This window comes from Myotis lucifugus, unplaced genomic scaffold (assembly GCF_000147115.1).
Source record: "Myotis lucifugus unplaced genomic scaffold, Myoluc2.0 scaffold_144, whole genome shotgun sequence".
Classification (NCBI taxonomy): domain Eukaryota; kingdom Metazoa; phylum Chordata; class Mammalia; order Chiroptera; family Vespertilionidae; genus Myotis; species Myotis lucifugus.
Genome location: NW_005871192.1, coordinates 92,761 through 120,374, shown reverse-complemented (window position 1 = coordinate 120,374; position 27,614 = coordinate 92,761). Strand labels below are relative to the sequence as shown.

The 27,614-nt window shown below is 37.5% G+C and overlaps 1 protein-coding gene across 7 annotated transcripts in view; it reads left to right on the top strand.

Annotated features, from left to right (window-relative positions):
• Positions 1–27,614, top strand: part of DENND4C (DENN domain containing 4C) — a 107,927-nt gene that overhangs the window by 65,068 nt on the left and 15,245 nt on the right. For 6 of the 7 annotated variants that reach the window (XR_002830720.1, XR_002830719.1, XM_023758911.1 and 3 more), the window contains 11 exons: positions 4,080–4,208; positions 4,382–4,526; positions 4,852–4,998; positions 11,462–11,584; positions 12,595–12,741; positions 16,012–17,171; positions 19,764–19,947; positions 20,625–20,734; positions 21,029–21,204; positions 25,991–26,173; positions 27,114–27,309. Coding sequence is in view for 5 of the 7 variants with exons in the window: in XM_023758911.1 (XP_023614679.1) it covers positions 4,080–4,208; positions 4,382–4,526; positions 4,852–4,998; positions 11,462–11,584; positions 12,595–12,741; positions 16,012–17,171; positions 19,764–19,947; positions 20,625–20,734; positions 21,029–21,204; positions 25,991–26,173; positions 27,114–27,309 (2,700 nt within the window). In the remaining 2 variants the exon portion in view is untranslated. The remainder of the gene's footprint in view (positions 1–4,079; positions 4,209–4,381; positions 4,527–4,851; positions 4,999–11,461; positions 11,585–12,594; positions 12,742–16,011; positions 17,172–19,763; positions 19,948–20,624; positions 20,735–21,028; positions 21,205–25,990; positions 26,174–27,113; positions 27,310–27,614) is intronic. The other variant, XM_023758910.1, reaches the window with a different exon arrangement.

Sequence of the window (27,614 nt, the reverse complement as noted above, 5' to 3'; positions counted from 1 at the left end):
GTAGCTTAGTTGGTTAGAGTGCTGTACCAATATGCCAAAGTTGCGGGTTCAATCATGGTCAGGGCACATACAAGAAGTAATCAATGAATGCATAAGTAAGTGGAATAACAACTAAAAAAATTTTTATGTACTTGATCAGAATCAGTGCTTTGTATCTCATATATTTTAGTGTTTTTAAAAATTCTGGTAATTTTTATATCTAAGAAGCATTTCAAGATGTTTTAAGTTTTTTGGAAAGTATACATTTAAAGTGTTTTAAAGTATTCTGTAAATATTATGTTATTGTACTCTAAATTGAAAGCATAATTCTTGATTATTTCTCTGATAAGTTAAGTTCACAAGACTTACCAGAATTGCCTGAAACTATTTTCTTCCAAAGGTATTAAAGTTCTATGGTAGTCTCTGGTACAAATAATGATGTTCTCTTATTTTCTAACATGCAGCAATTAGAACCAGTAAGCTAAGAAATTTTTTCTATTTCAACAATAAGCACAATGATAGGTTTAAAATTTCAAGGTTGATTTCTTCTATTTCAACTTCTAACAAGTTATATCGAGAAATTTGTAGTGTGCTGAAGTAATTGCATCTTTACTGCTGGAAGAAATGTTTGTTTAATACCTAAGAATGCATATTTGATGCATTTTATCTGTTTATTGATTACACATAGAAGAGCACATTAAAGTTTTTACAGTATTTTCATGTATATTATTTCCTTTGGTATTCCCAGCAACTCTGTGAGGCAGTTTATATATTAGCTACGTTTTAAAAAGATAGAAATTTGGCCTTAGCCAGTTTGGCTCAGTGGATAGAACACCAGCCTGTGGACTGAAGGGTTCAGGGTTCTATTTCGATCAAGGGCACATGCCCTGGGTGCGGAGTCGATCCTCAGTAGGGGGCGTGCAGGAGGCAGCCAATCAATGATCTCTCCCATCATTGATATTTCTATCTCTCTCTCCCTCTCCTTTCCTCTCTGAAATCAACAGAAATATATTTTTTACAAAAGAATGATACTGTGCCTTATTCATCTTAAAAAATAATAATAAATTAGTAAATAAAAAGAAATTTGAAACAGATGAATTGACACACACATAGCCCCCCTCCCCCCACCCTCAGCAAATAAGTAGTGTGCATGTTCAGGTCCATATTCCATCAGAACCAACAGTTTCTTCCCTCCCTTACCCTCCCCTCCCCTTATCCAAGGATATTTTTCCCATTATTTTTTATTTTATTTTATTTTTTTAGAGAGAGAGAGAGAATGGAACTGGGGGGGGGTGTGGGGGAGAGAAAAAGAAACATCAATTGGTTGCTTCCCACACGCACCCTGAACAAGGCTGGGATGGAACCTGCAACCAAAGTACTTGCCCTTGACCAGAATTGAACCTGAGACCCTCAGTCCACAGGCTGATGCTCTAACCATTGAGAAAAACTGACTCGGGCCCCTCTGTTTAATTTATAAGCGTAATGTTTTAATTTGACAGCTTTGTGCTCTACATTTTATGTTTGTAAAAGTTGTAATAACCTAGATTTTATCATAAAACTTTAGAAGACCCAGAAATAGCACATGCCACTGAGGCTGAATTAAAATGTATAATGCATTTTGCTTTTTATACTATTTACTGAATTTTAAATGAAAATGAAATATTTGTGTCGTGCTTATTTCTATATTGTCTCATTAGTCTAACAGATATTTTTGAGTAACCATACCAGACCTTAGTGGCTTAAAAGAGCTATTTTATTAAGTCTTATAATTTTTTTGGCCAAGAACCTAGGAAATATTCTGTGTGGTTTTTCTGTTCCATATTGCTTTAACTGGAATCACTTGGTTATAACCAGTTGCTTGCTGGTGTGGTCTGGAGGGTCCCAGACAACTTAACTCAAAGGCTTGCCAGGTACCTTGGCAAGTTTGACTGGAAGGCTGGGCTCAGGTGGGACCCTCTCCCTCCACATAGTCAGTCTCAGGACCTCCCCATGTGGTATTGGGCTTTTTCCATGATAGCTTAGAGAGCTCCAAGGGCATTTGTTTCAAGAGAGAGGAAGTAGAAACTGGCAGTTTCTTAAGTCTTAACCCTGGAAACTGGTACAGTGTCACTTCAACTGAATTCTGTTAGTCATACAACAGAATTAAGCCCTTCCCCCTCAATTCAAAGAAAGGGAGGGACATAGACCTTTCAACGTGAGGAGTAGCAGAGTTGTTCGCCATCTTTCTCTACCACAGATATCCAGAAGATAATCATGTTGTAGGCAACAAAATACTGCAATTGGCAATTATATTCCTGGTGTTATTACTATTTATTTAATTTGGTGCCTGTGTCTTACACAAGTATGCCTAGAAGGTTGGGGGAACACTCTGCAGACCTCAGAATAAATTCATCATCTAGAATCATTTTAGAAAATTCAGATTAATCCCAATTTGATATGGAAAATGATTTTCTTAGAGTTGAATAGGACTTTAAGATACTTTAATATAACTTTAACCTAAAACTGAGATGCTCTAGAAATTTTGTAATATATGGGATCTTGCCTATGTTTGAATTGGCCCTACTTGTTATAAAGTGTGTGTGTTTTGCCCTGACCAGTGTTCACAATGGTTAGAGCATTGGCCCTGGTCAAGGGCACATACCTGGGTTGCAGGTTCGATCCCTGGCCCCAGTTGAGGGTGCATGTGGGAGGCAACCAATCAATGTGTTTCTCTCACATTGATGTTTCTCTTGTCCTCCTTTCTACTTTCTCTCTTTAAAAAAATCAATGGCAAAAATATCCTCTGTTGATTAACAAAAATAAATAAATATAGTGTGTGTGTTTTATGATGAGCTCAGTTCCACCTCTCTATAGCTTTTCGGAGTTGCACAAACTGTTTACTCCCTCTTTTATGTGACAATTCTTCAGATATTTGAAGTACCCTCTTGTGTCACATTCTTCTTCATTCTTTCATACATCTTACCTAGTTCCTTCAGTTGTTCCTAATTCATGTAGTTTCATAAAACATCTTTAACCTGCTCATTTATAGAGTATCTCTGACAGTTTCTGACCTTCTGCTCCTAAGTTATACCGTGCATTTCTCACTTCATAGTACTCATCTTAATGACGCTCTGCCTCTTCAGCTCTCTCTTCACATTTCATCTCTTCCGTTCTCTTGAATATAATTCCTTCCTCAAAATTTACTTTCTCCTTTAGTAGAAAGAGCAGCTTGGCTTAATGGTACAGTTGTTAAGCAACTCTCTCACAAACAGCACATTTTATGAGTCTCAAGAAGAATATCTCCTATGTGTATATATCCTTATTCTAGTCACAAATTTGTGTGTCATCCTTGCGCAGGGCAGGGGCCATGCTTATCATTTTAATTTTAGTATATGTGCTGCTGAAGCGAGCACTCCTTATTCTCAGAATAAACTATTTATTTATTATAAATAAGTTTGTGACTGCCCTGTCACTGTTTGTATAAACTGGCTTACCTCTTAGCCAAGGATCATTGAGATTCCTGTTTTATTCTTCATGTTTTCTGCCATCATCTTTTAATATGTAAGATTCTAACTTTTAGAGGAGTAACCAATTGACTTGTCCTCTTATGATAAAATCTGGACCCCCTTGGTAAACACATGCCAAGAAAAGCCTTTGCTAATTATAGTTGTGTTTCTATCTTTTTCACATACTTTTTAAAGACATGGTTTTACAGAATTCTTTTTATTATATTGGCATCCTAGAGAATGCTGTCTTTAATTCCTTTTGCACAGAATATAAAACATTATTTAGAAGAGAGCTATTTTAATCATACTTGATTTTAAAAACGAATTTTTTAAATTATGGAGAATAATAGTCATTCTCTTTGTCCATACTTAGTTACTGAAACAAATGGCACACATGCACATAGATCTTAAGTGCGACAGTCAATAATCCTGGTACTTCTATTAATGAATGAGTTTTACAAATAATTTACCGAGACACTCAAACCACAACAATAGAAAAAGTAGTGCTTAATAACTTTGAGAAGAAGAATTGGGTAAATCATTTAAAAATCTCTACAAGTCACGGATGGACTGTGTGCTAACTACTACTAATGCTTCGATGTTATTTTTTGCTAGGTGTGCTATCGAGTAGTAATGCAGCTTTGTGGACTTTGGGGCCATCCTGTTTTAGCAGTCAGAGTCTTATTTGAAATGAAAACTGCTAACATAAAGCCAAATGCTATTACTTATGGTTATTATAATAAGGTAAGTAGGATTGACATTGGGCAATGTATGCTCCTTATTAAGACATAATTTTTTAATACCTTCTTTTAGAGGGTTTGGGGTATAATTTTTATATATGTACTATGTATGTATGTATATTTTCAAAAATCAAATATTTCTAATAACTATTACTTTTACCTTTATTTTACTTTTAGGTAGTTTTGGAGAGCCCGTGGCCTAGCAGTACCCGCAGTGGTATCTTCTTATGGACGAAGGTACGGAATGTGGTACGTGGCTTGGCACAGTTTAGGCAGCCACTTAAAAAATCCGTGCAAAAGTCACAGGTCTCCTCAATATCAGGTAATACATGTGATTGGAAAGATACTTTCTTGCTGAACCATAAGCTTCATAGTTCTATGAATTTTAATTATATGAAGTATAATTTAATTATATGAAGTATAATTTCTGTGGTTTGAAGTATAATTATATGAAGTAGAAAACATAAATCAAATTCTAGTTGATAATTTTATATATAACTAAAGATATATTACCTTAGCCCAAAATTCTCTCCCTACCCCCATATTTAGAAAGTGTTCTGCAACTTTAAATGAACTATGGGTCATTGATGTTTAGTTTGATATTGTCAGTGCATGAATTATTGAACTGCTGTTGTCCTTATCTTTAGCGCCTCAGAATGCCACAGGTGGAAGTGATGGGGACACGGTGAGCCACGGTAGCGTGGATAGTTCTAATGATGCTAACAATGGGGAGCACACAGTCTTCGTCAGAGATTTAATCAGTCTTGATTCCATTGATAATCACTCTAGCACAGGTACTAAATCTGGATTTACTAACCCTTCACTTAATCTCATGTTAAGTCTTTCCTTTTTTAAAAAGCTTTTACACCCCTCTCGAGTTTGGGTAATATGAGCTTTATGTACTTTTAAAATACTGTTCTCGTATATAAATAAAGGAAGGAATTATACCTTTGATTGTTGTTCACTTCTCTCTATTTCCTATAGTTAACTTTGGAGTGCTGTGCAAAAGGCTCTAGGCATGGAACTTCTCTGTATTTGTTCATCATTCATTTGTGAAAGTAGATGATATAATTGTTAGTGAATGTGCAATGAGGAACTTGAATGTTAATGACAAAACTTGCAAATCTTTTTTTGAGATTATGAATATTAAAGAGGAAAGAATAATTTGCATACCATGAGAAAAAGTATTTTCTGCATAGTCATTACCTTAAATGACACTTAAAAATCCGAGAAATTACTGAAGCTACTTTTACATACAAATCTGTGGGCATAACCTCTGTCCTCTGAAGGTAGAATTAAGCATAATTAAAAGAGCACATTGAGCAGATATATATGTGTTGCACATCATTCTTCTTTTTTGTTCTTTTTTGTTGTTAATATCTCAGGCTTTTCTTTAAAAAGAATTCTAATTCCTGTGCTTCATCTGATATCTTGAATCAATGACTGAAGTTTCCTTTCTCTGCTCTTTGTTGCTTTGCTTTTTGCTCTGTGCTGTTTCTTGGTGCTGCATTTGTCCTTGGCTGTCATGGTGTGGGGGTTCAGACAGACTTGTATGACGTGAAGCTATGGATACACGTGTGCGTTAATTCTACTCTTGAATATTAACCACTTCAGGTAATTTCCCATTTATTAGGTTAAATTTTGCTGACATGCAAGGGTTGGGAGAGACCTTTTGTATTTTAAGTTTTGTTACCAGTGGGAAACAATTATAGTTCTTTGGGCTTTTTCTCCTTCAGATAAGTGTAATCATATATGTACTACTGAAAATATTCAACTAAAATTTGATGATCAATTTGCAAACTTATTACCTTATTTGTAAATACACTGTACCTTACTATAATTCTTATTTTGTGGTTGGTTTATAGCATTATTGTGTCCAATAGTTTTATAGTCATTAAAGCTTTCAGTGTTCCACCTGTTGATTTGGTTTTTGCTTGCTAAAACTGATCTGAATTCTTTTTATTTTTTAATTTATCTTTATTGTTGCAAGTATTACAAATGCTCCCCCCCTTTTCCTCCATTGACACCCCCCCCCATTCCTGTCCCCACCCCAGGCCTTCATCCGACTATTGTCTGTGTCCATGGGTTATGCATATAAGTTCTTTGATTGATCTCCTCTCCCCTCCCCCCCTTCCCTCTGAGGATCCTGTTTTTTGCATGCCTCCATGTCTCTGGATCTATTTTGTTCATTAAATTCCACATATAAGTGAGATCACGAGATACTTGTCTTTCTCTGACTGGCTTATTTTGCTTAGCATAATACTCTTCAGGTCCTTCCATGCTGTCTCAAAGGGTAAGAGATCCCTTTTTATTGCTGCACAGTATTCCATGGTATAAATGTACCCCAGTTTCTTTTATCCTTTCATCTACTGAGGGGTACTAGGGCTGTTTCCAGATCTTAGCTATTGTAAATAACCCTGCTATGAACATAGGGTTGTTTATATCCTTTCTGATTGGTGTTTCAGGCTTCTTCAGATATATTCCTAGAAGTGGGATCACTAGGTCAAATGGCAGTTACATTTTTAATTTTTTGAGGAAACTCCACACTATTTTCCATAGTGGCTGTACCAGTCTGCATTCCCACCAGCAGTATACTAGGGTTCCTTTTTCGCCACCTCCTCACCAGCACTTGCCGTTTGTTGATTTATTGATGGTAGCCATTCTGGCAGATGTGAGGTGGTACCTAATTGTTGTTTTAATTTGCATCTTTCTGATGATTAGTGACTGAGCATTTTTTCATATGTCTCTTGGCCATTTGTATGTCCTCTTTGGAGAAATGTCTATTTAGGTCTTCTGCCCATATTTTGATGGGATTGTTTGTCTTCCTTTTGTTGAGTTGTATGAGTACTTTATATATTTTGGAGATTAACCCCTTATCAGATGTTGGCAAATATGTTCTCCCATACAGTGGGTTTTCTTTTCATTTTGATGCTGATTTCTTTTGCTTTGTAAAAGCTTTTTATTTTGATGTAGTGCCATTTTGTGTCTTTTTTCCTTTTGTTTCTCTTGGCATTGTATCAGTGTAAATTTTACTACGTGAGATGTCTGATATTTTGTTTCCTATGTTTTCTTCAAGGATTTTTTTTAAAAATATATTTTATTGATTTTTTACAGAGAGGAAGGGAGAGGGATAGAGAATTAGAAACATCGATGAGAGAGAAACATCGGTCAGCTGCCTCTTGCACACCCCCTACTGGGGTTGTGCCCGCAACCAAGGTACATGCCCTTGACCGGAATCGAACCTGGGACCCTTGAGTCCGCAGGCCAACGCTCTATCCATTGAGCCAAATCGGTTAGGGCTCTTCAAGGATTTTTATGGTTTCACGATTCACATATAAATATTTTATTCATTTTTAGTTTATTGTTGTGTATGGTGTAAGTTGGTGGTCCAGTTTCATTTATTTACATGTAGCTGTCCAGTTATTCCAATACCATTTATTAAGAGACTGTCTTTACTTCATTGTATGCTCTTGCCTCTTTTATCTAAGATTATTTGGGCATAATGGCTTGGGTAGATATCTGGGTTCTCTGCTCTGCCCATTGATCTACATGCCTATTCTTGTAGCAGTACCAGGCTATTTTGATTGATCTGAATTCTTATGTGAAAAACTACCTGCATAGTTACAGAAGCATGTATGAATCATTGAAAGTCAACATAAGTCTAAGTAACAATCCTCTTTGGAATTTAACTTTCTTTTATCAAGTAGGAATTTTTATGAGACTTTCATTTTAAAGCCACCTTATTTTATTCCCTCCTGTATGTTTTCTAATACTTATAAATGAGATGGATTTCACTTATGAAATACCAAGAAAATAATGTGGCATGAAATCATTTCACCAGGAATAATAATAATAATAATAATTACTCTCCTTATTCCTCTAAATTTTTAAACTTGTCTCCTTTAATAGAAAAAAATCTCCTAGTAATCCTGTGTAATTGACATAAAAATTCCAGTAGTTGGAGAAGAAACTTCAGATCCCTTTTTCATGTTTCTTTTCAGCTGCATTTCAAGTGGCTGAAGACCCAGTACTGAATTTACAATTATTATATATCTCTGTAGAGTTCTGGTGATGTCATTTTATATTTTTGGAGACTTGTAGCCCAGATGCTTAAGTTACTCTTTTCATTAAGAATTATCTTGTAGAATCTTTTCCACTTGGTACCTGATACTGAGTCACTTGTTCGGGAGCATATCTGGGCTTGATCAGTTTACTCAGTTTCCAGTCTAGTGTCCTTTCACTGCACCACGGTGTTTGTTTTAGCAGCCTTTCTGAGGGAGCCAATCAAAACGTGACTGAAATTAGAGTCATTCTAATGGCATTTAAAGAAGTTTAGTTCTTTTGTTATATATTGGGCAAACCCAATGTTTAAGCAGCAGTGTAACAAGTGGTAGTAGAAAGTATAAGACACTGTATTTTTTATTTTATGTGTTTTTCATTGATGTCCTTTATAAAAGGACTATTTAGTAACTGGCCTTAGTTTGGTTTTAAATGATACAATTTTTAAAAAAATATATTTTATTGATTTTTTACAGAGAGGAAGGGAGAGAGATAGAGAGTTAGAAACATCGATGAGAGAGAAACATCGATCAGCTGCCTCCTGCACATCTCCCACTGGGGATGTGCCTGCAACCCAGGTACATGCCCTTGACCGGAATCGAACCTGGGACCTTTCAGTCCACAGGCCGACGCTCTATCCACTGAGCCAAACCGGTTTCGGCAAATGATACAATTTTAAAGCCAAAATAAACTTTCAAAAAACTTCATTTTTAAATAATTTCAAACTTATAGAAATGTTGCAGAATAATAGAGAACTCTTAAATAACTTTAATTTAGATGTGCTCACTTTTAGTTTGTCACATTTGTTTTCTTGTTTTCTTTCTATACGCATATTTATTTTTTGTAATCATGTGCAAGCAAGTCAATATATCTTGCCCTGTTACCGCGTAATACTTCAGTCGTATTTTCTCTTACATAACCACAGTATAGTTACCAAATTCAGTTGATAAACTGCTTTAATCTATAGTCTGTGTTCCAATTTTGTCAATTATTGTGATGTCCTTTGTGGTACTTAAACTCCCTCTCTTTAGTCTCCTTTAACCTGGCACAGTTCTTCACCCTTTCTTTGTCGTTCATGACTTTGAACCTTTTGAAGAATTCAGTCCACTTATTTTGTGGAATATTCAGTTTGAGCCTGCCTGATATTCCATGTGATTAGATTAGGTGATGCATCCATGGCTCTGCTACAAAAGTGATATTGTATCCTTCTCAGATTTTCACGTGGCAGAGGCACACAATGTCCCAGAGGCACACGGTGTCTGTCTGCTCCTCATTGGTGAGGTTCATTGTGATCACTAGTCTCAATGTTTGGTTTCTCTGAGTTACTGTTATCCCCCTTGCAGATAATAAGCCATCTGTAAGGAGACACTGGGAGGCTGTGCAGTAATAGCCTCTTTCTTATCACATTTTCTCGTTTAAATTTAGCATCCATTGAAGATTCTTGCCTGAACCAGTCTTTACTGTGATGGTTATAAACTGGTGGTTTTACCAACTCTATACTCGCTCCACATTTATAAGATGGTATTCTATCATACATCCTTTAGGCATGTCTCCTTCATGTTGTTGTGGTTTTGTGTGTGTGTGTGTGTGTGTGTGTGTATGTGTGTGTTTTAATATGTTTTTATTGATTTGAGAGAGAGAGGAAGGGAAAGGGATAGAGAGATAGAAACATCAATGAAAGAGAAACATCCACCAGCTGCCTCCTACTGATCCCCCTACTGGGGATCGAGCCCACAACTGGGCAGGTGCTCTGACCAGGAATCGAAGCAGTGACCTCTTAGTTCATGGGTCAACGCTCAACCACTGAACCACACCAGCCGGGTCTATCATGTTTGGATCACTTCCTTTCTTGCATAATAAAATGTTCCTGACTTACTCTTATACCTTCCCTGCCTGAGCTCTGGAATTAGCCATTTCTTCGAGGATCCTAGGTTTTTTTTAATGGGCAAATATTTTAGAAACCAAGGTCTGGGCTATAGATATGTTTACTACTACCAAGGTGTTACTGCTTCTTGACTTATTCAGCAGAGCTAGAAAATATGTTTTTATATAGTAGAACTACTTCTGATTTCAATCAAGCCCACAGGTTTTTCTTTGCCTTCCTTCATTATTTTTTTTTTTAATTCTCTCTTCCACACTAAGAATCTTGGCTCCCAGAAATATCACATTTACTCATTTGCTCAGACCTGAGTAATAAATAATTTCAGAATTGCTACATCCATTCCCCTGTGAAAAACAAACCCCCTAAGGAGTTCAGGATTTGACTGTTACCCCCAGGCTTAGAGTATATATTCAAAAAAATGTGTTCCAAAGTTACTTGTATGAGTCCTCCCATCTTTCCAGTGTGGTTATGGTATTCATATGAAATAGAGTTGGTTTCATTTGTTTCTGTTTGTATTCAATTTTAGTTACTTCCCCTCCCATATCCCCACTTTATTGATCTAATTTTTATGAATATTTAGAAATTAGTGTTTTCCAAAAATAAAGACTATAACAAGCCATATTTAGAAAAGGTTCTCTGTCCCTTCCATCCTATTTTTTTAAAGATTTTATTTTATTTTTTAAATATATTTTAATTTATTTCAGAGAGGAATAGAGAGGGAGAGATAGAAACATCAATGATGAGCGAGAATCATTGATAGGCTGCCTCCTGCACGACCCCCTACTGGGGATCGAACCCACAACCTGGACGTGTGCCCTTGACCGGAATCAAACCCGGGACTTTCAGTTTGCAGGCCGACGCTCTATCCACTGAGCCAAACCGGCTAGGGCCCTTCCATCCTATTTTGCCCCACCCCATGTAGGTAACAGGTTTTGTTTTTGTTTTATTACTCCTTCATTTCTTTTTGCAAAAGGAAGAAGGTATATGTTTGTTTTATTTCCTCTTCTTACACAAAAAGTAGCATTCTATAGAAACATTCCAAAAGACATCTTGTCCAAATCTGTTAATTTACAGATAAGGAAATTAAGATTCAGTGCTTTCAAATGTGTAATGGGTTTTTAGTCTTTGGTATTCCTGTTCCTACTGTTCTTTGCTTCTTACTATTTTAAAATGTTCTATGTGCTTTGTAAGTTTTCTTGTTTTCCTTTTCTCTAAGTTTAATTATGTAGATCAGTGTCATTTTCTTTTGCAATGTTATAGCTGGACTCTAAGTATATGAAAACATTTCTATGTAAGCCTGCATTGTTTTTTCACAGGTGGTCAGTCTGACCAAGGCTATGGGTCTAAGGATGAACTTATAAAGGATGATGCAGAAATTCATGTGCCTGAAGAACAATTAGCAAGAGAATTGACAACCAAAACAAAACTGCAAATAGAAGGTTAAGTACTGATATTTTCTAACTTTACTTAGAAAAATACCTATGCTAATACAAGTGTTATTTGATAATTTAGTTGATAATTTTTAGAAATGTAAGGTCTGAGCTTATAAGATACTATGTACCATTGTATATGGTAGGTTTTGATAGTATCTGAATTTCAGAATTTAAAAGGTCTTTAAAGACTCAGTAGGCCAGCCCTCAGTTTTGTTGTAAACTGTGACCCATTAAAGTATTTACTTGCCAAGTATATAAAGCTACTTTGTGACAGAACCAAGACTAAACTTTGAGTCATCAAACTTGTATTCTAGTATCCCCTTTATTTTAAAATGCTAAGTCCTTCAAATATCTAAGTGGATATTTTTTATTGGTAGTTTAAATATAGTCTTTGTGGTTTCTTGTTTTTTTATGGAACTCATTGAGGTAGAAATTATTTGTGGTAATCATTTTATAGAAATATGGAAGAATATTTTGGCTTTATGGTAATAAGATGTTCTTCCTATCTTTTTACACTAAAGCATTCTTTCTTCGCCCTGGCCAGTATGGGTCAGTGGGTTGGATTATCATCTTGTACACCAAAATGTGGCGGGTTTGAGTCCCAGTTAGGGTGTGTATGGGAGGCACCCGAATCATGTTTTCATTTCCAGATCATTTGGAATCATTTTTTTTTAAGTACTTTCTTCATTGACGTCGCCTTCTTTATGCTCCACTTACGCAGAAGCAAGCCCTTCTCCTACTTGACAAGTGATGAGTATAACTGAAGGCCTGAGCTTTACTTAAGAATGCTCAAGTTAGGATTATTGAATGCTAAAATAAAACTTTTATTTCGGTCATTACTGGCAACATTTATGGCATAAAGTAAATCAGACGTAATTAATCAATAATAAAATAGTCATATATTCATCCTCACTTGGAGGTGGAAAACTACCTAGAATGTATTAAAATCAAATATATGGTTTCTGTTCAATATTGGCACAATTAGGAACGATAACATTCAAATGTTTTTTCCCCAGAGGTGTGTGATGTCTCTGCTGTGGTGGCAAAACATTCACAAGTTAGTGGAGAGCCACACAGTCCAACTGAGCCTCCTGCGTGGGGCAGCAGTATTGTGAAAGTGCCATCTGGTATATTTGATGTCAACGGCAGGAAAAGCAGCACTGGTGAGTCTTTATGTGTTGGTTATTAAATATTTAAAATATACGTCTGCAGATATACATGTGTTTAATGACATTAAAGTGTTGACTTAATTATAATGAACATGCTGAAGAGCCAGAAGTAAGTTTAAATCCTGTAAATGAACTAAAATAGTTATTTAAAGATATTTAACTCTTAAAATGAGAGATATTTATAGTGTTTAGTTATTTGGAATACCTTTTTTATTGGGGTGCCTGGTCAGTTTGGTCCCACTTTCTCATAGTAGGTAATGAGAGGTGACTATAGGGCTTCCTGTACTCATCAAGAACAGAGATGAAGCCTGGCTGGGTGGCTCAGTGGTTGGTCGTCGACCCATGCACCAAAAGGTTGCCAGTTCCGTTCCTGGTCAGGGCACATGCCCGGGTTGCGGGCTTAACGCCCAGCAGGGAGCATACAGAAGGCAGCCAGTCAATGTTGATGTTTCTCTTTCATTGATGTTTCTACCTCTCTCTCCCTCTCCTTTCCTCTCTCTCTAAAAATCAATTAAAAATATTTTAAAAAAACAGAGATGCAGTGATGTGATCAAATTCAACTGCGCTTATGTGTGGTAGGGTAATGTCTGTCATTGAAGGGAAATGGAAAAAAATGATTGATATCATTTACTATCTACACAAAATGCCAGTGAGCCTTTAATTTTGGCCCAGTTGGTATAAGCACCCTGAGCCACTTATTTGTGATTAAGTATTTATAATGAATAATTGTTATGTGTGACTATCTTGAATTTGAGTTAACTAATTTCAATTATGTTATAGCCTCCAAAGTACTCTTTTATTTTTTGTGGGTGTTTTTGTTTTTGTTTTTCAAAATACTCTTAAGGCATACATCTAAGTGTAGGATTTTTTTTAAAAATATATTTTATTGATTTTTTACAGAGAGGAAGGGAGAGGGATAGAGAGTTAGAAACATCGATGAGAGAGAAACATCGATCAGCTGCTTCCTGCACACCCCCTACCGGGGATGTGCCCGCAACCAAGGTACATGCCCTTGACCGGAATCAAACCTGGGACCCTTCAGTCTGCAGGCCGACGCTCTATCCACCGAGCCAAACCGGCCAGGGCAAAGTGTAGGATTTTAAAGGATAATGAAATTAGCCTGTATCCTGTGCTCTTTGTTAGTAGCTATAATTCACTTCTCTAAAGTCAACTCTCTTGTCTGTAAGTGTATCTATTGTTTGACTTTATAGAACTTAATTTGCCCAGCTTTTTAAATCTATGTAGGAATAACTTCTTATTCCTAAAGTCTTTTTATTTTTGTATTTATTGTGACATGAAGTCATTTCATTTTTGTGTGTATGGAGGGCGGGGGAGGCAGCACACATGAGGTGGAGCTAAAAGTTTTTATTTTTTTTTTTTTATTTTTTTTTTTTTTTAAATATATTTTATTGATTTTTTACAGAGAGGAAGGGAGAGAGATAGAGAGTTAGAAACATCGATGAGAGAGAAACATCGACCAGCTGCCTCCTGCACATCTCCCACTGGGGATGTGCCCGCAACCCAGGTACATGCCCTTGACCGGAATCGAACCTGGGACCTTTCAGTCCGCAGGCCGACGCTCTATCCACTGAGCCAAACCGGTTTCGGCAAAAGTTTTTAGAACAAATAATTTATATGTATGTTCTGTATCCCGTTTTCCTAACCTATTGATAGCAGGTTAAAAAAAAAAAGGAGGGCAGAGTTTTCTTCATCAAAGGGTTAGAATCTTCTCAGAATATTGAAATGGACATGGTCTGTGTGTTTCCTTCCCTTTTTACTCATCTTATTTCCATGTTACATCCTGATCTAGGAAGATTTATGTTATTAAGGAAGAAAGAGGTGGTAATGGGGCTTTTGCCAATACATCAAACAGTCAAATTCATTTTAAAATTGAACAAAATGTGCCACTAAATTTCTGCAGATACTATGAGAACCAGTAAATTTGCAAAGATCTGTTTCTCAAATATTGGTAAAAGTTTTCAAAGCAGGTACAAATTTGTAAAATATGCTTATGATTCCCCTAAAAGCTTAAAAAATATCTCTAAATGCTTATTATTAGTTCTGTTTAATTGGTATGATTATAATTATTAGTTGGTACCAGTTTGGAAGATCAAAAAGAAACTTGGGCCTGGCTGGTGTGGCTCAGTTGATTGAGCATTGTCCCATGCACTAAGAGGTTGCCGGTTCAATTCCTGGTCAGAGCACATGCCAGGTTGCGTCTCAGTCCCCAGTAGGGGGCATGTAGGAAGTAGCCTATCTATATTTCTCTCTTTTTGATGTTTCTATCTCTCTTCTTCTCCCTTCCTCTCTCTAAAACCAATAAAAACGTATTTTAAGAATCAAAAGAAAAAGAAGCTTGAAATCAGAGTGGAAAATTAAAAACCCGTATTAAAGACTTTCCCTTCAAATCTCTCAAGTCATAATGTTTTTTGTTGTTGTTAATCCTCACCAAGGATATTATTTTTCCATTGCTTTTTTAGAAAGAGAGGGAGAGAGGGAGGGGAGGGAGGGAGGGTGGGAGAGAGAGACAGAGAGAGAGACAGAGAGAGACATTGATGTGAGAGAGACACATCAATTGGTTGCCTACTGCATGCACCCTGACCAGAGCCAGGGATCAAACCGCAACCCAGGTACATGCCCTTGATGGGAATGAAACCCTTTGGTTCAGGGGCCGGTGCTGAGCAAAACTGGCCAGGGTAGTCATGCCTTTTTTAAAAAAATGTTTTTATTGATTTCAAAGAGAGGGAGAGATAGAAACATCAGTGATAAGAGAGAATCACTGATAGGCTGCCTCCTGCATGTCCCCTACAGGGGATTGAGCCCGCAACCTACACATGTGCCGTGACCCTGAATCGAACCGTGGCCTCCTGGTTCATAGGTTGACATTCAACCACTGAGCCACATCGGCCAGGCCAGAATATATTTTTTAAATTTTATATTAAACCCTTAAAATGTAAGCTGTAGATTATATTGACAAGTGAGATATAGTTTAGTAAACAGTACAAGTATATATTGCATGATTTTGTTTTAAAGTGTGTGTGTATTGCATAGAAGATGAAAGGCAGATTATACATTAAAATGTTATCTCTGGGAGGCAGGGTTGAATGGAGGTTTTTTTGTACTTTTTTTTCTGTATGCTTTCTTTTTCCCTCTAAATATTCTGAATCTTTTACGGAGTATGTGTAACTTTCAAAAAAATCAGAAAATTTTAAAATACAATTTTAGTAAACAGATTCTTTTTTAATACTATACTTTCTCTTTTAGGTAGTACATCAAATATGCTATTTTCTACTCTGGATCCAATTGAAGATACAGTCTTTGGTGAAGTTACTAATCTCAAGAATGGTGATAGAGGAGAAAAGAGACAAAAGCATTTTCCAGAGAGGAGCTGTAGTTTTAGTTCTGAAAGTCGAGCAGGAATGTTGCTAAAGAAGAGCAGTTTGGATTTGAATTCAAGTGAAGTAGCTATCATGATGGGAGCAGATGCCAAGATTCTCACAGCAGCACTGACGTATCCTAAGACTTCTCTACTTCATACAGCAAAAACCCATAGCTTGGAGAGTGTTGGCTGTCATCTAGCTGATACTAGGACTCGTGGGCCTGAAAGCACTTGGGATTCTGAGCACAGATCTTCAGTGTTAGAGATGCTTGAGGAAAGCCAAGAGCTCCTAGAACCTGTGATTGATGACAATGTAGCTACAACTACTATAACAAAGGATACACATGACAGTCTACAAAATGATAGTGACAGTAATCAGTCCAGAGACTTGAAAGCAGAGCCCAAAGATCTAATAAATAAAAGAAGTAGTTTATATGGTGTTGCTAAAGCTGTTGAGAGGGAAGATGTTGAAACTGGACTAGATCCTTTGTCTCTTTTAGCCACTGAATTTACAGTAGAAAAAACTGATTCTGAAGATAAGTTGTTTTCTCCAGTTATTGCACGTAATCTGGCTGATGAAATCGAAAACTATATGAACCTAAAGAGTCCCCTGGGTAGCAAGTCTTCTAGTATGGAATTACATGGAGAGGGAAACAGAGAGTCTGGAACTACCACTGCATTTATTCACTCTTTAGAGAGGAGATCAAGCCTACCTTTAGATCATGATCCACCAGTGCAGGAAAAGCCTGAAAGTGAAAAGAGCTCCCCCGCAGTGTCTAGGTCTAAAACTTTTACTGGGCGTTTCAAGCAGCAGACTCCCTCTCGAGGTCATAAAGAACGTCCAACTTCTTTATCAGCACTGGTGCGTTCTTCACCACATGGCTCATTGGGTTCTGTGGTAAATTCTTTGTCAGGACTAAAGCTGGATAATATACTCTCAGGGCCCAAGATAGATGTCATAAAATCGGGTATGAAACAAGCAGCGACAGTAGCCAGTAAGATGTTGGTAGCTGTAGCGACTGCCTACAGCTACTCAGATGATGAGGTAAGAGTGTTTTATGTGTGTAGTCTATCTGATATTAGAATGTTTATAGTATTTTTAATATACAAATTATTTAGAGATTTCTGTAACTTTGGTGTTTATATTTTAAAACTTTGTACATACCTTATGTCTTTAAATGACTTGAGCCTACATCTAAGGAAATTAATAATGAAGAAATAGAATATCAGGACTATATAATTCCATAGATCAATACATTAAGTTCATTTCTTTGAAAGCACTAATGATTAATGTTTTAATTTAATAATGGTGCCATGTTATATTTGCATAGCACTTCACTTTTTAAATAAATATACCTTTGTTATCTTTTTAATATATATGAGCTCTGTTCACAGCTTGATCCATAGATTTCATACTGCATAACAAAAACTGGTAATTTTCTTAAAAATAATTGTAAAGAGAATTAATTGTTAGATTTTCTTATGAAAATAGAAGTGGGGAAATTTTGCTTATTTGTTTCATAGAAAACTCTAAAATTTTGCCATTGTGTTTAAAGAATCATAGTATTTTAGTAGAAAAAACAGATCTATAAATGTTTATTATTATTATAGTACTATGTTCTAGGTATTGCCATAAGTTATATACTTATTTTTATACATGAATATATATGCACACATATGTTTATTTAATTTTCGTAGCAATCCCATGGATTGGCACTACTGTTATCCCCATTTTATAAATGAGGTATCTGATATTCATAGAGGTTAATTAACTTCCCCAGGTCATACAACCTAGTGAGTGGCAGAACTAGAATTTGAAGGCTCGGAGATTCGCTCTAGAGTTCATGCTCTTAACCACTATAGTAGCAAAGAAGGGAACAATATCTTAGAAAATGTTCCTGTGGGGACTGTCAAAAAGAGCAAAGCAGATGATACCTAAGTTGGGTTTTGATAGATAAATTGAAAGCTTTGGGTTAGTCAAAGTGATCAGAGGACAGAATGTGTATTTGAGAGAATAATGGGAAAAGTATGGAGGCTTAAAACATGCATTTTCAAGGTAATATAATCAATTTCAGGTTGCTAAAGTTCTAAATAGTAAGTAGAAGCAGGAAATTAAATTGGACAGATAAGACTTGTATACTGTTTGAAGGAAAACTTTATAGGCAAACTTAATTGAATTAAAAGTACAGTATTATAACACAAATTGTATGTTATATTTAAAGAGCTTACAAGGTCAGTTAAGGAAAGACAAAATAAGGTAGCTTCAAAAGTATCTTAACCTGGCATTATTTTAAAAAAAGATGAGCCATTTTATATTTGAAATTTTATCTAACTGTTTTTAAAAAGCATTTAGTGTAAAAGTAGCTCAAGGGAATTCATCAGTAGCTTATGTAAAATTTAAAGCATTCTGAATGTTTAAGATGTGCCAAATACATAATAGTACATCAGTAAATTGAATTAGTATGGAGGGGTTTAAATAATGTCATTCAATCTCATTAAATCTTCTACAAAATGAATTGCATAAGAAGAATAGATTAAAAAACAATAGGTTAAAAACAATTTCTATTTCATAAAAATTTATTATACATATTTTAAAATTAGGATATACATCAAGTTTTGATTGTACTCTGGGTATTGGTATAATAAGTGCTTTTATTTCCTGTCATGCATATCTGTATTTAAAAATTTTTATCATTTGATACGGTTTTATAATACAGAAGACACAAGTCTTCTTTAAAGCAAAAAATTAAAAAAACTGCTTATTGAAATGTTTTTATTTAAACTAAAGCATTGATAATCACAATGGTGAAAAACTAGTATTTGGAACTTTATTCATAATATCTCTACTATTGATGGTTGTTACTCTGAACAATCATATTCCCAGCTGAAAGTCTCAAAACAACCTTATTTTATTTTTTAAAATATATTTTATTGATTTTTTTACAGAGAGGAAGGGAGAGGGATAGAGAGTTAGAAACATCGATGAGAGAGAAACATCGATCAGCTGCCTCCTGCACACTCCCTACTGGGGATCTGCCCGCAACCAAGGTACATGCCCTTGACCGGACTCGAACCTGGGACCCTTGACTCCGCAGGCTGGCGCTCTGTCCACTGAGCCAAACCGGTTAGGGCACAACCACCTTATTTTAAATGACTCATATTTTCAGATGATACAATTAAATGTTAGAGAAGTAATTTTTGTAAGGTCAGATACCTAATACGTGATGGGGAGCCAAGGTTTCACTCTGGCTCTGTCTGACTAAAGCTCCTACTCACTTGTGTTGCCATCCCTGATCCCACTGGACAGTGAACTCCTAGAGTTCCTTCATTTTATGATACTGAGTATTGAGAGGCATCCGATACCCCAAACATAACCAGGGGCCCAGCAAAATCTTAAAGTATTATATAGGTCATTGCCTGAATGTTTGCGAGTTTGGAAGGGAAATTAACAAATAATAGAAGAAGTTCATCGTTTGAAAAATACCGGGGGGGGGGGGGGGATGATTTATTTAAGGATTATTAAGGAGTTTAATTCTGAAAAAGGTGGAATAAATATATTCTCATTGGTGAAGGTATTATTTATGTGTGTGTGGTTTTGTGTTTTTTGGATTGTTTTTTTTTTTTTTTTCAATTAAAGGAGGAAACTAATAATAATAAAGATTACAGCTTCCCAGCTGGCCTTGAAGACCATGTTTTGGAGGAGAATATGTCACCTAACACAAGTATCTCAGCATTGGTCCCCAGTGAACTTACCCAGAGTAACACAAGCCTTGGCAGTAGCAGCAGCAGTGGAGATATAGGAAAATCCCATTACTCAGCAGGTATGGGGAAGGACTGTCCTCTCTTCTAATGTATGCCCTTACTTTCCCTTCCCCATGACACGTACAGTAAGCCTCATTTGATGAGATGATCTCAACAAATAGATTTTGAATATAGCCACACCATACTGTCACTGTTATTTTATGTGGTCTACAAATACTACAGCTAATGATTTTAGTTGTGTATATTTGTGGATTATATCATTCGTTCTTAAACTTCAGTGTGTATCAGAATCACCTAGGTGGAGAATATATGATTATTCACTATATGATTCTTTCAACTTCTCAGGACATTTGAACTTTTTCAGAATAGAAAGCTGGATAAAATAGAATTATAATTTTAAAAAATAACAGCTAAGATTTCACTATTACAGCAGAGGAACACTCAAACTCTGGTATTCAAGCAGAAAGCTGGTTAAAAACACACAGTTCTAAGGCCCTATCCCACAGACTCAGTCTCAAAAAATATTAGCCTAGAGCTTGAACATTTGTATATATTTTTAAGCAAATTCCCCAGGTGATTCTGATAATATATATATAATACATATACCTTTTTATATTAAGCCATTTGAAAATAAATAGCAGATGTCATATACTTCCCCCCAAATGCTTAAGTATGCATTTGCTAAGAGTAAGGACAGTCTCTTACATAATGTGTTATGATGGTTACTTCTTTCTAGGAGAACTTCTACTTCCAAGAGGCATAAAAGGGCAGGACTTTGAAAAATCAGATCATGGTTCTTCTCAAAACACCAGCATGTCTAGCATCTTTCAGAATTGTGCAATGGAGGTAAAGTTCTCTTTCTGCTCATGATAAAGTGACTGAACATATTTTTATTTCAAAGTGACATTTAACAGAATCCTATGATACCCTTGTCAACAGAATAATAAATCGTTTTGTCAAATTTGTTTGATATCTTTATAAGCAAGGCAATAAACTGGTAGACTTACCTGTAAAGTAATTGAACTCCTAATTCCAAATTGGATCAACAAAAGAAAGAAAATTCTATGTGTCTTAAGGTAAAATGGTCTCTTGAGGTCGTCACTGTGGCGCTTTTCAGTGTCTGCACGTTTCTGCTCTTAGGTTTTGATGTCAAGTTGTTCACAGTGCAGAGCTTGTGGGGCCTTAGTTTATGATGAAGAAATTATGGCTGGATGGACAGCAGATGATTCAAATTTGAATACAACTTGCCCGTTCTGTAAAAGCAACTTCTTGCCTCTTCTCAATATAGAGTTTAAAGACTTCAGAGGCTCTGCAAGGTTAGTATTGTAAAAGCTCCCTTAAGAGGTAAGTGCCCCCCAACCATATTACTCCTGGGGAAAGAGTGAAATATTCATGGTATGTCCCAGGTGTTCTTTTCTTTTCTCTCCATCACTTTCCATATTTGAGTAGAAAATAATAGTAATGTAGGAGATTACTTTTCCATTTTATTTAACATATAATTAGCAGTTAATTCTTACAGCTAAACTTTATAGCTAATTGAAAACTCCAGTGTTAGTCATTACTATAAACTTTCTGCCAGAGTGACCTTAATTATGTCTTCTAGCAACAAACAAAAAAATGGAGGGTGGGATGCTTGAACTCTTTTTAACTGGTAGTCCTCTGTACAGTGAAATGACCAAATTCTGAACAATGAGGAGTCTAGCTGATCTATAATCAGCCATTAAGTAATTGAGAGTTTGTAACTATGCTGACCTAAGTAATTATACTTAATATTCTATTTATATTATGGAGCACTCCATATTGTCCACTTTTAACTGCTTCTTAAAAATATCCAATTGTATAGGTGTTTCCTCTTCATTTTTCCTTTTGGCTTCAGGTGTGGAGCTGGGTGAAATCATACTCTAGTTTCTGATGTAGTATCAGTGGTTGTGTAAGGGCCCTCTTTTATTATCTTCCTCCCCCTGCCCATTTCCATTCCCATTGCTTTATCCAACAAAGACATTGTTCTGTCTGTGGTGTATCCTTGAATATATATGCTTATAAAATATGTTATTTTGCAGGATTAAGTATTTTTAACTTACATAATTAGAATAATACTGAAAGTCTCTTATTTTTGTAATCATTCAGTTTAAAATCTATCTGAGTTGCTATATGTAAATCTAGTTAATTTCTTTTCTCCTGTTGGAGTTAATACCTCATTTTACTTATCTGTTATCCTTGTGTTGGATATTTCAGTTGCTTCTAGTTCTTTGTTGCTATAAATATCACTGCAGTGATACAGTACAAGGTAAAATACATTTCTACTTCTGGACTTGTGAAGTAGTTTCTCCCAGAATAAGTCTTAGGAGTGAGACCATTGGGTTGTTTCATACATGATTTCAATAAACACCGGAAGATTGTTTCCCAGGTGGCGACACTCCCAGTACTACTTTCTAAGGATTTTCATTTCTGCACCTCCTTACCAGCATTTGGTATTATCACTTTTCTGATTTTTATATTCTAACTAGAGGCCCAGTGCACAAAAATTTGTGCACTGGCCGGGGGGGCGGTTGTCCCTCAGCCCCACTTGTGCCCTCTCACAGTCTGGGACCCCTAGAGAGATAACGACCTGCTGGCTTAGGCCCGCTCCTGGGTGGCAGAGGGCAGGCCCAATCCCTAGGTGCAGCCCCTGGTCGGGCTCAGAGCAGGGCCGATTGGGGAGTTGGGGCGCTGCCCCCTGTCATGCACAGAGCAGGGCGGATCGGGAGGTTGTGATGCCACCCCCAATCACGCTCAGGGTAGGGCCGATTGGGGGGTTGGGGCACCGCCCCCTGTCACACTCAAGGCAGAGTTGATGGGGAGGTTGCGGTGCCACCCCCTGTCACGCACAGAGCAGGGCCGATCAGGGGGTTGGGGAGCTCTCCCCTGTCACGCACAGAGCACAGCCCATCAGGGGGTTGGGGAGCTCCCCCCTGTCACGCACAGAGTAGGGCCGATAGGGGAGTTGGGGCACCGCCCCCTGTCACCCACAGAGCAGGGCCGATCAGGGGGTTGGGGCGCCACTGCTGTCACACTCAGGGCAGGGCTGATGGGGAGGTTGCGGCTCTACCCCGTCACACACAGAGCAGGGCCCATGGGGGGGTTGGGGCGCCTTCCCCTGTCACACACAGAGCAGGGCCAATCAGGGGGTTAGGGAGCTCCCCCCTATCAGGCACAGAGCAGGGCCGATCAGGGGGTTGGGGAGCTCCCCCCTATCAGGCACAGAGCAGGGCCGATCAGGGGGTTGGGGCGCCTTCCCCTGTCAGGAACAGAGCAGGGCTGATAGGGAGGTTGTGGCCCCACCCCGTCACACATAGAGCCGCAGGGCGATCAGGGGGTTTGGGCGCTGCCCCCTGTCACGCTGCTCCAGGGGCCAGGAGGCCTCGCAGCTCCGCTGATCCCGGTGCCAGGAGGCCTCACGGCTCCGCTGATCCCGGGTTCGGGAGGCCTCGTGGCTCCACTGATCCTGGGTTCGGGAGGCCTCACGGCTCCGCTGATCCTGGGTTCGGGAGGCCTCACGGCTCTGCTGATCCCGGTGCTGGGAGGCATATTACCCTTTTACTATATAGGATAGAGGCCTGGTGCACGGGTGGGGGCCGGCTGGTTTGTCCTGAAGGGTGTCTCGGATCAGGATGGGGGGTCCCGCTTGGGTGCCTGGCCAGCCAGGATGAGGGGATGATGGCTGTTTGCAGCTGGTCACACCCCCTTCAGGGTGGGGGTCCCCACTGGGGTGCCTGGCCAGTCTGGGTGAGGGGCTGAGGGCCGTTTTCAGGCTGGCGGGCGACTGAAGCTCCCAACCTCTCCTTTTTTCTTTTCTTTTTTTATTCTGGGGTTTATTTACCTTCTATAGCTGTCACTGGAGCTGAGAGCCGGCTTTAGCTCTGAGGCCGGCTCCAGCTTGAGGCCTCGGCTGCTGAAAGCAGGGATCTGGTTTTGTTTGGGTTCTATAATTGTAACACTGTTTCGGTCCTGCTCGCTCCAGCTCTGACGGCTGAAAGCAGGTTTCTGGAGTTTTGTTTAGCTTCTATATTTGCAACAATGTTTCTTAGAGAGCAAGCTCAGAGGCCGGCAAGGCAGGCGGGGAACTTTGGCTTCCTCCGTCACTGGAGCAAGCAAGCCTCCTGTTCACTTCAGCTGCCTGGCAGCCGGCCGCCATCTTGGTTGGCAGTTAATTTGCATATCGCCCTGATTAGCCAATGGGAAGGGTAGCGAAGTTACCGTTAATTACCATGTTTCTCTTTTATTAGATAGGATGAGTATTAGTGGTATCTCATTTTTGTTTGAATTTTTTTGAATACTAGAGAGTTTGAATGCCTCTTATACTTGCTATTCCAGGACTTTCTATGAATTGCCTGTACCATTGCCCTTTTTTATATTAAGCTTTCTTTTTCTTATTTATTTCTACCTTGAATATTCTTGAAATTAATTCACGGAAGAGCAATAATTAATTTTGCTGTCCTCACCCATTAATTTTAAACCTTATGATTTGTGCTTTTCGAGTCTTGTTTTAAAAGTTCCTTCCCATCTGCAGGACATGAAAATTTTCTCCTGAACATTGTTCTGATATTTAGGTCTTTGATCCCACATGCACTTCAAATTCCCATGTAAACACTGTTCTCTTCTTTTTGTCAAGATCATATTATTTTTATTATTCTTCGTGTTGTTTCTATAAGTTCCCCCCATATAGAATTATTTTTTTGCTTATAGTTACACTTATTTTAAAAATTTTAGAGTAACTTTAAGTTCCTTAAAAATATTTCATCTGGAGTTTTTATTGGATTTGCATTAGATTTGTGGATTAACTTAGGAAAAATAGACATTTTCAATATTCTCATCTGTGAGCATGGTATATAGCTTCATTTTTTAAAGATCTTTTTTATGTACTTTTATTCTCCATAAATCTTGTACTTTTTTGTTGAGTAACTCTTTCTTTTTTTTCTTTTTTTAATATATTTTATTGATTTTTTTACAGAGAGGAAGGGAGAGGAATAGAGAGTTAGAAACATCGATGAGAGAGAAACATCAATCAGCTGCCTCCTGCATACCTCCTACTGGAGATGTGCCCGCAACCAAGGTACATGCCCTTGACCGGAATCGAACCTGGGACCTTTCAGTCCGCAGGCCAACGCTCTATCCATTGAGCCAAACCAGTTAGGGCGTAACTGTGTTTCTTAAGCTATTGTGGTATCTTATTTTATATTTTCTAATTGAAAAGGAACATTATTGATTTTTCTTTCCAGTATGTCAGTATGGAAAATTTCAAACTTAGAATTGTTTAAAGAATTTTTTTTGCAGTGACACCCAAATATCCACCCCTACATTCTACAATTAACATTTTACTGTACTTGCTTTATTACCTATTTATCCCTCCAGCCAAAAGTAAAATGTAGACATTTATATACTTCTCCTCCAAAGACTTCAGCATGCATATAATTACTAGATTTCAGTATTTTTTCTTTTGACGTAAAGTTAGTATACAGTAAAATGTACAAATTGTGAATGTATACATTTGTATAAATTCAAACCTTTATCAAGATACAGAACATTACTGTTACCTCAGAAAGTTCTCTTAATGCCCCTTGCAAGGCCCAGCCCTCACACTGTCCCCCCCAGAAAGAGAAGGAGAGACATATAACAGGAAAATAAAACACTGAATTAATAGAGGGGAGAGGAAAGGACTAGAGACAAAATAGAGATTTTATAAGGGGGAAAAAGAGGTATTATAAATTACAGGTTGATACATGTTAAAATGCTGCTGTTGCTTCTCTTTTTAAACTCAAAATTAATGTAATATTTTGCTTTTTATCTTTCTTCATAGTGTTCTTTAATGGTTTTCAAAAACTGAAGGAATCTTATATTGAACTATAATGAGCTCCTCTAGACCTTTCATTTGAATAGTTTAGGACAGGAAGGAAAGAATGAAAGCAGGAGTGTGTGAGTTTGTGTGTTTGAAATAGGCAGTATTTCTATGGGTTATATAATTCATTAATTACTGCTTTACCATAAAGTGATTCTAAATATGAAATTTAGAAGACTTTAGCATTTATGAAGATTTTTTTATTTGGACTGCTCCATATTTTTTAGCTTTTTCCTGAAACCAAGTACCTCTGGTGACAGTTTACAAAGTGGCAGCATTCCATTGGCAAATGAACCTTTGGAGCACAAATCTGTATCCAGTTCAGCAGAACCTGACTTGATCAACTTGATGGATTTCCGGAAACATAACCAGACCATAACTGAAGAAACAAGCGCTGCAGTTGAATCAAGGTACCATATGGTATAGAGAATTCCTCACAATAAATTGGATATCCTTGCAAAAATTCCATCTTTAAAGATAACCTGACTCCTGTAGGCATTATTCTGGCATTTAAAAAAATTAATCTTAACTGTTTACTACCATACATTGCTTAAATATTTGATGAATGCATCTGATGATTAACCATTTTTTAAACTATGTTTAATGTTTTACAGTGTTTTGTACAAAGTGAACTTCTTAACCAGTAAAAAGTATTTTCCCCTTTAGTATAGCGATTGCCAGTTTCCAAAGACATACTCTTAAATATTTATTGAATCAAATATTTATTGAGAGACTATTGTATGCTAGGCATAAATACTAAAAATAAAAAAGTAAGTTCTGGTCTCTATCCTTAGGTGGATCATAGCCTGGTAGAAATTAAATACTTGTCAATGAATCTACATGACTTATTTGCATGCAACACAGTTCTTCTAGGTGATTTTGTTTAATAACAATGAAATAATGTTTGAATAGAGCAACTGAATGGGTACTTAATCTTTTTTAAATGAAACCTGTTGTCTACTATATGTCCTTTTTCCAGCCTTCACCAGAGTCATTTACTCTATCCTAAGAATGCCTGAAGAAAATTTTGTTTAAAAAAACATTTTTTTAAAAATTGATTTTAGGGAGAGAGAGAAACATTGATGGCTGCCTCCTCCATGCCCCTTACTTGGGGATGGAACCCACAACCCCGGACATATATCCTGACTGGGAATTGAACTGATGACCTTTTAGTGCATGGGCCGAGGCTCAACCAACTGAGTCACACTGGCCAGGGTGAAAATTTTATTCTTATAAGTCAGTACTAACTCCTCTTAGATATATTCAATAAACTAAAATTCATTGTAGAAAATACTCTAGCTCTACAGATTTAGATTGTTTTACAGAACCAGTTTTCATTTTTTTTTAAAGTGATGAAATAAAGAATGCCAGTGGAGATGTTCAAACTATGGAAATTTCACCTGTGCCTAATAGTTTATCAAAGCGGAATGTATCTTTGACTCGAAGTCACAGTGTTGGAGGTCCATTGCAAAATATTGACATTTCCCAGCGACCATTTCATGGCATTTCAACAGTTAGTCTTCCAAACAGTCTGCAGGAAGTTGTGGTATGTAATAACATTATAATTATCTATACTAATAAAAGGGTAATATGCTAATTAGACCGGACATCTTCCGGACAAAGCCACAGTGGCAGGGGCTGAGGCAGAGGCACTTAGGGGCGATCAGGCCGGCAGTGGGGAGCAGCTAGGGGACGATCAGGCTGGGAGGGGGGAGCAGTTAGGAGGTGATCAGGCCAGCAGGGGAGGGCAATTAGGGGGGCAATCAGGCCGGCAGGGGAGGATAGTTAGGGGGTGATCAGGTCGTAAGGGGAGGGCAGTTATGGGCGATCAGGTCGGCAGGAGAGGGCAGT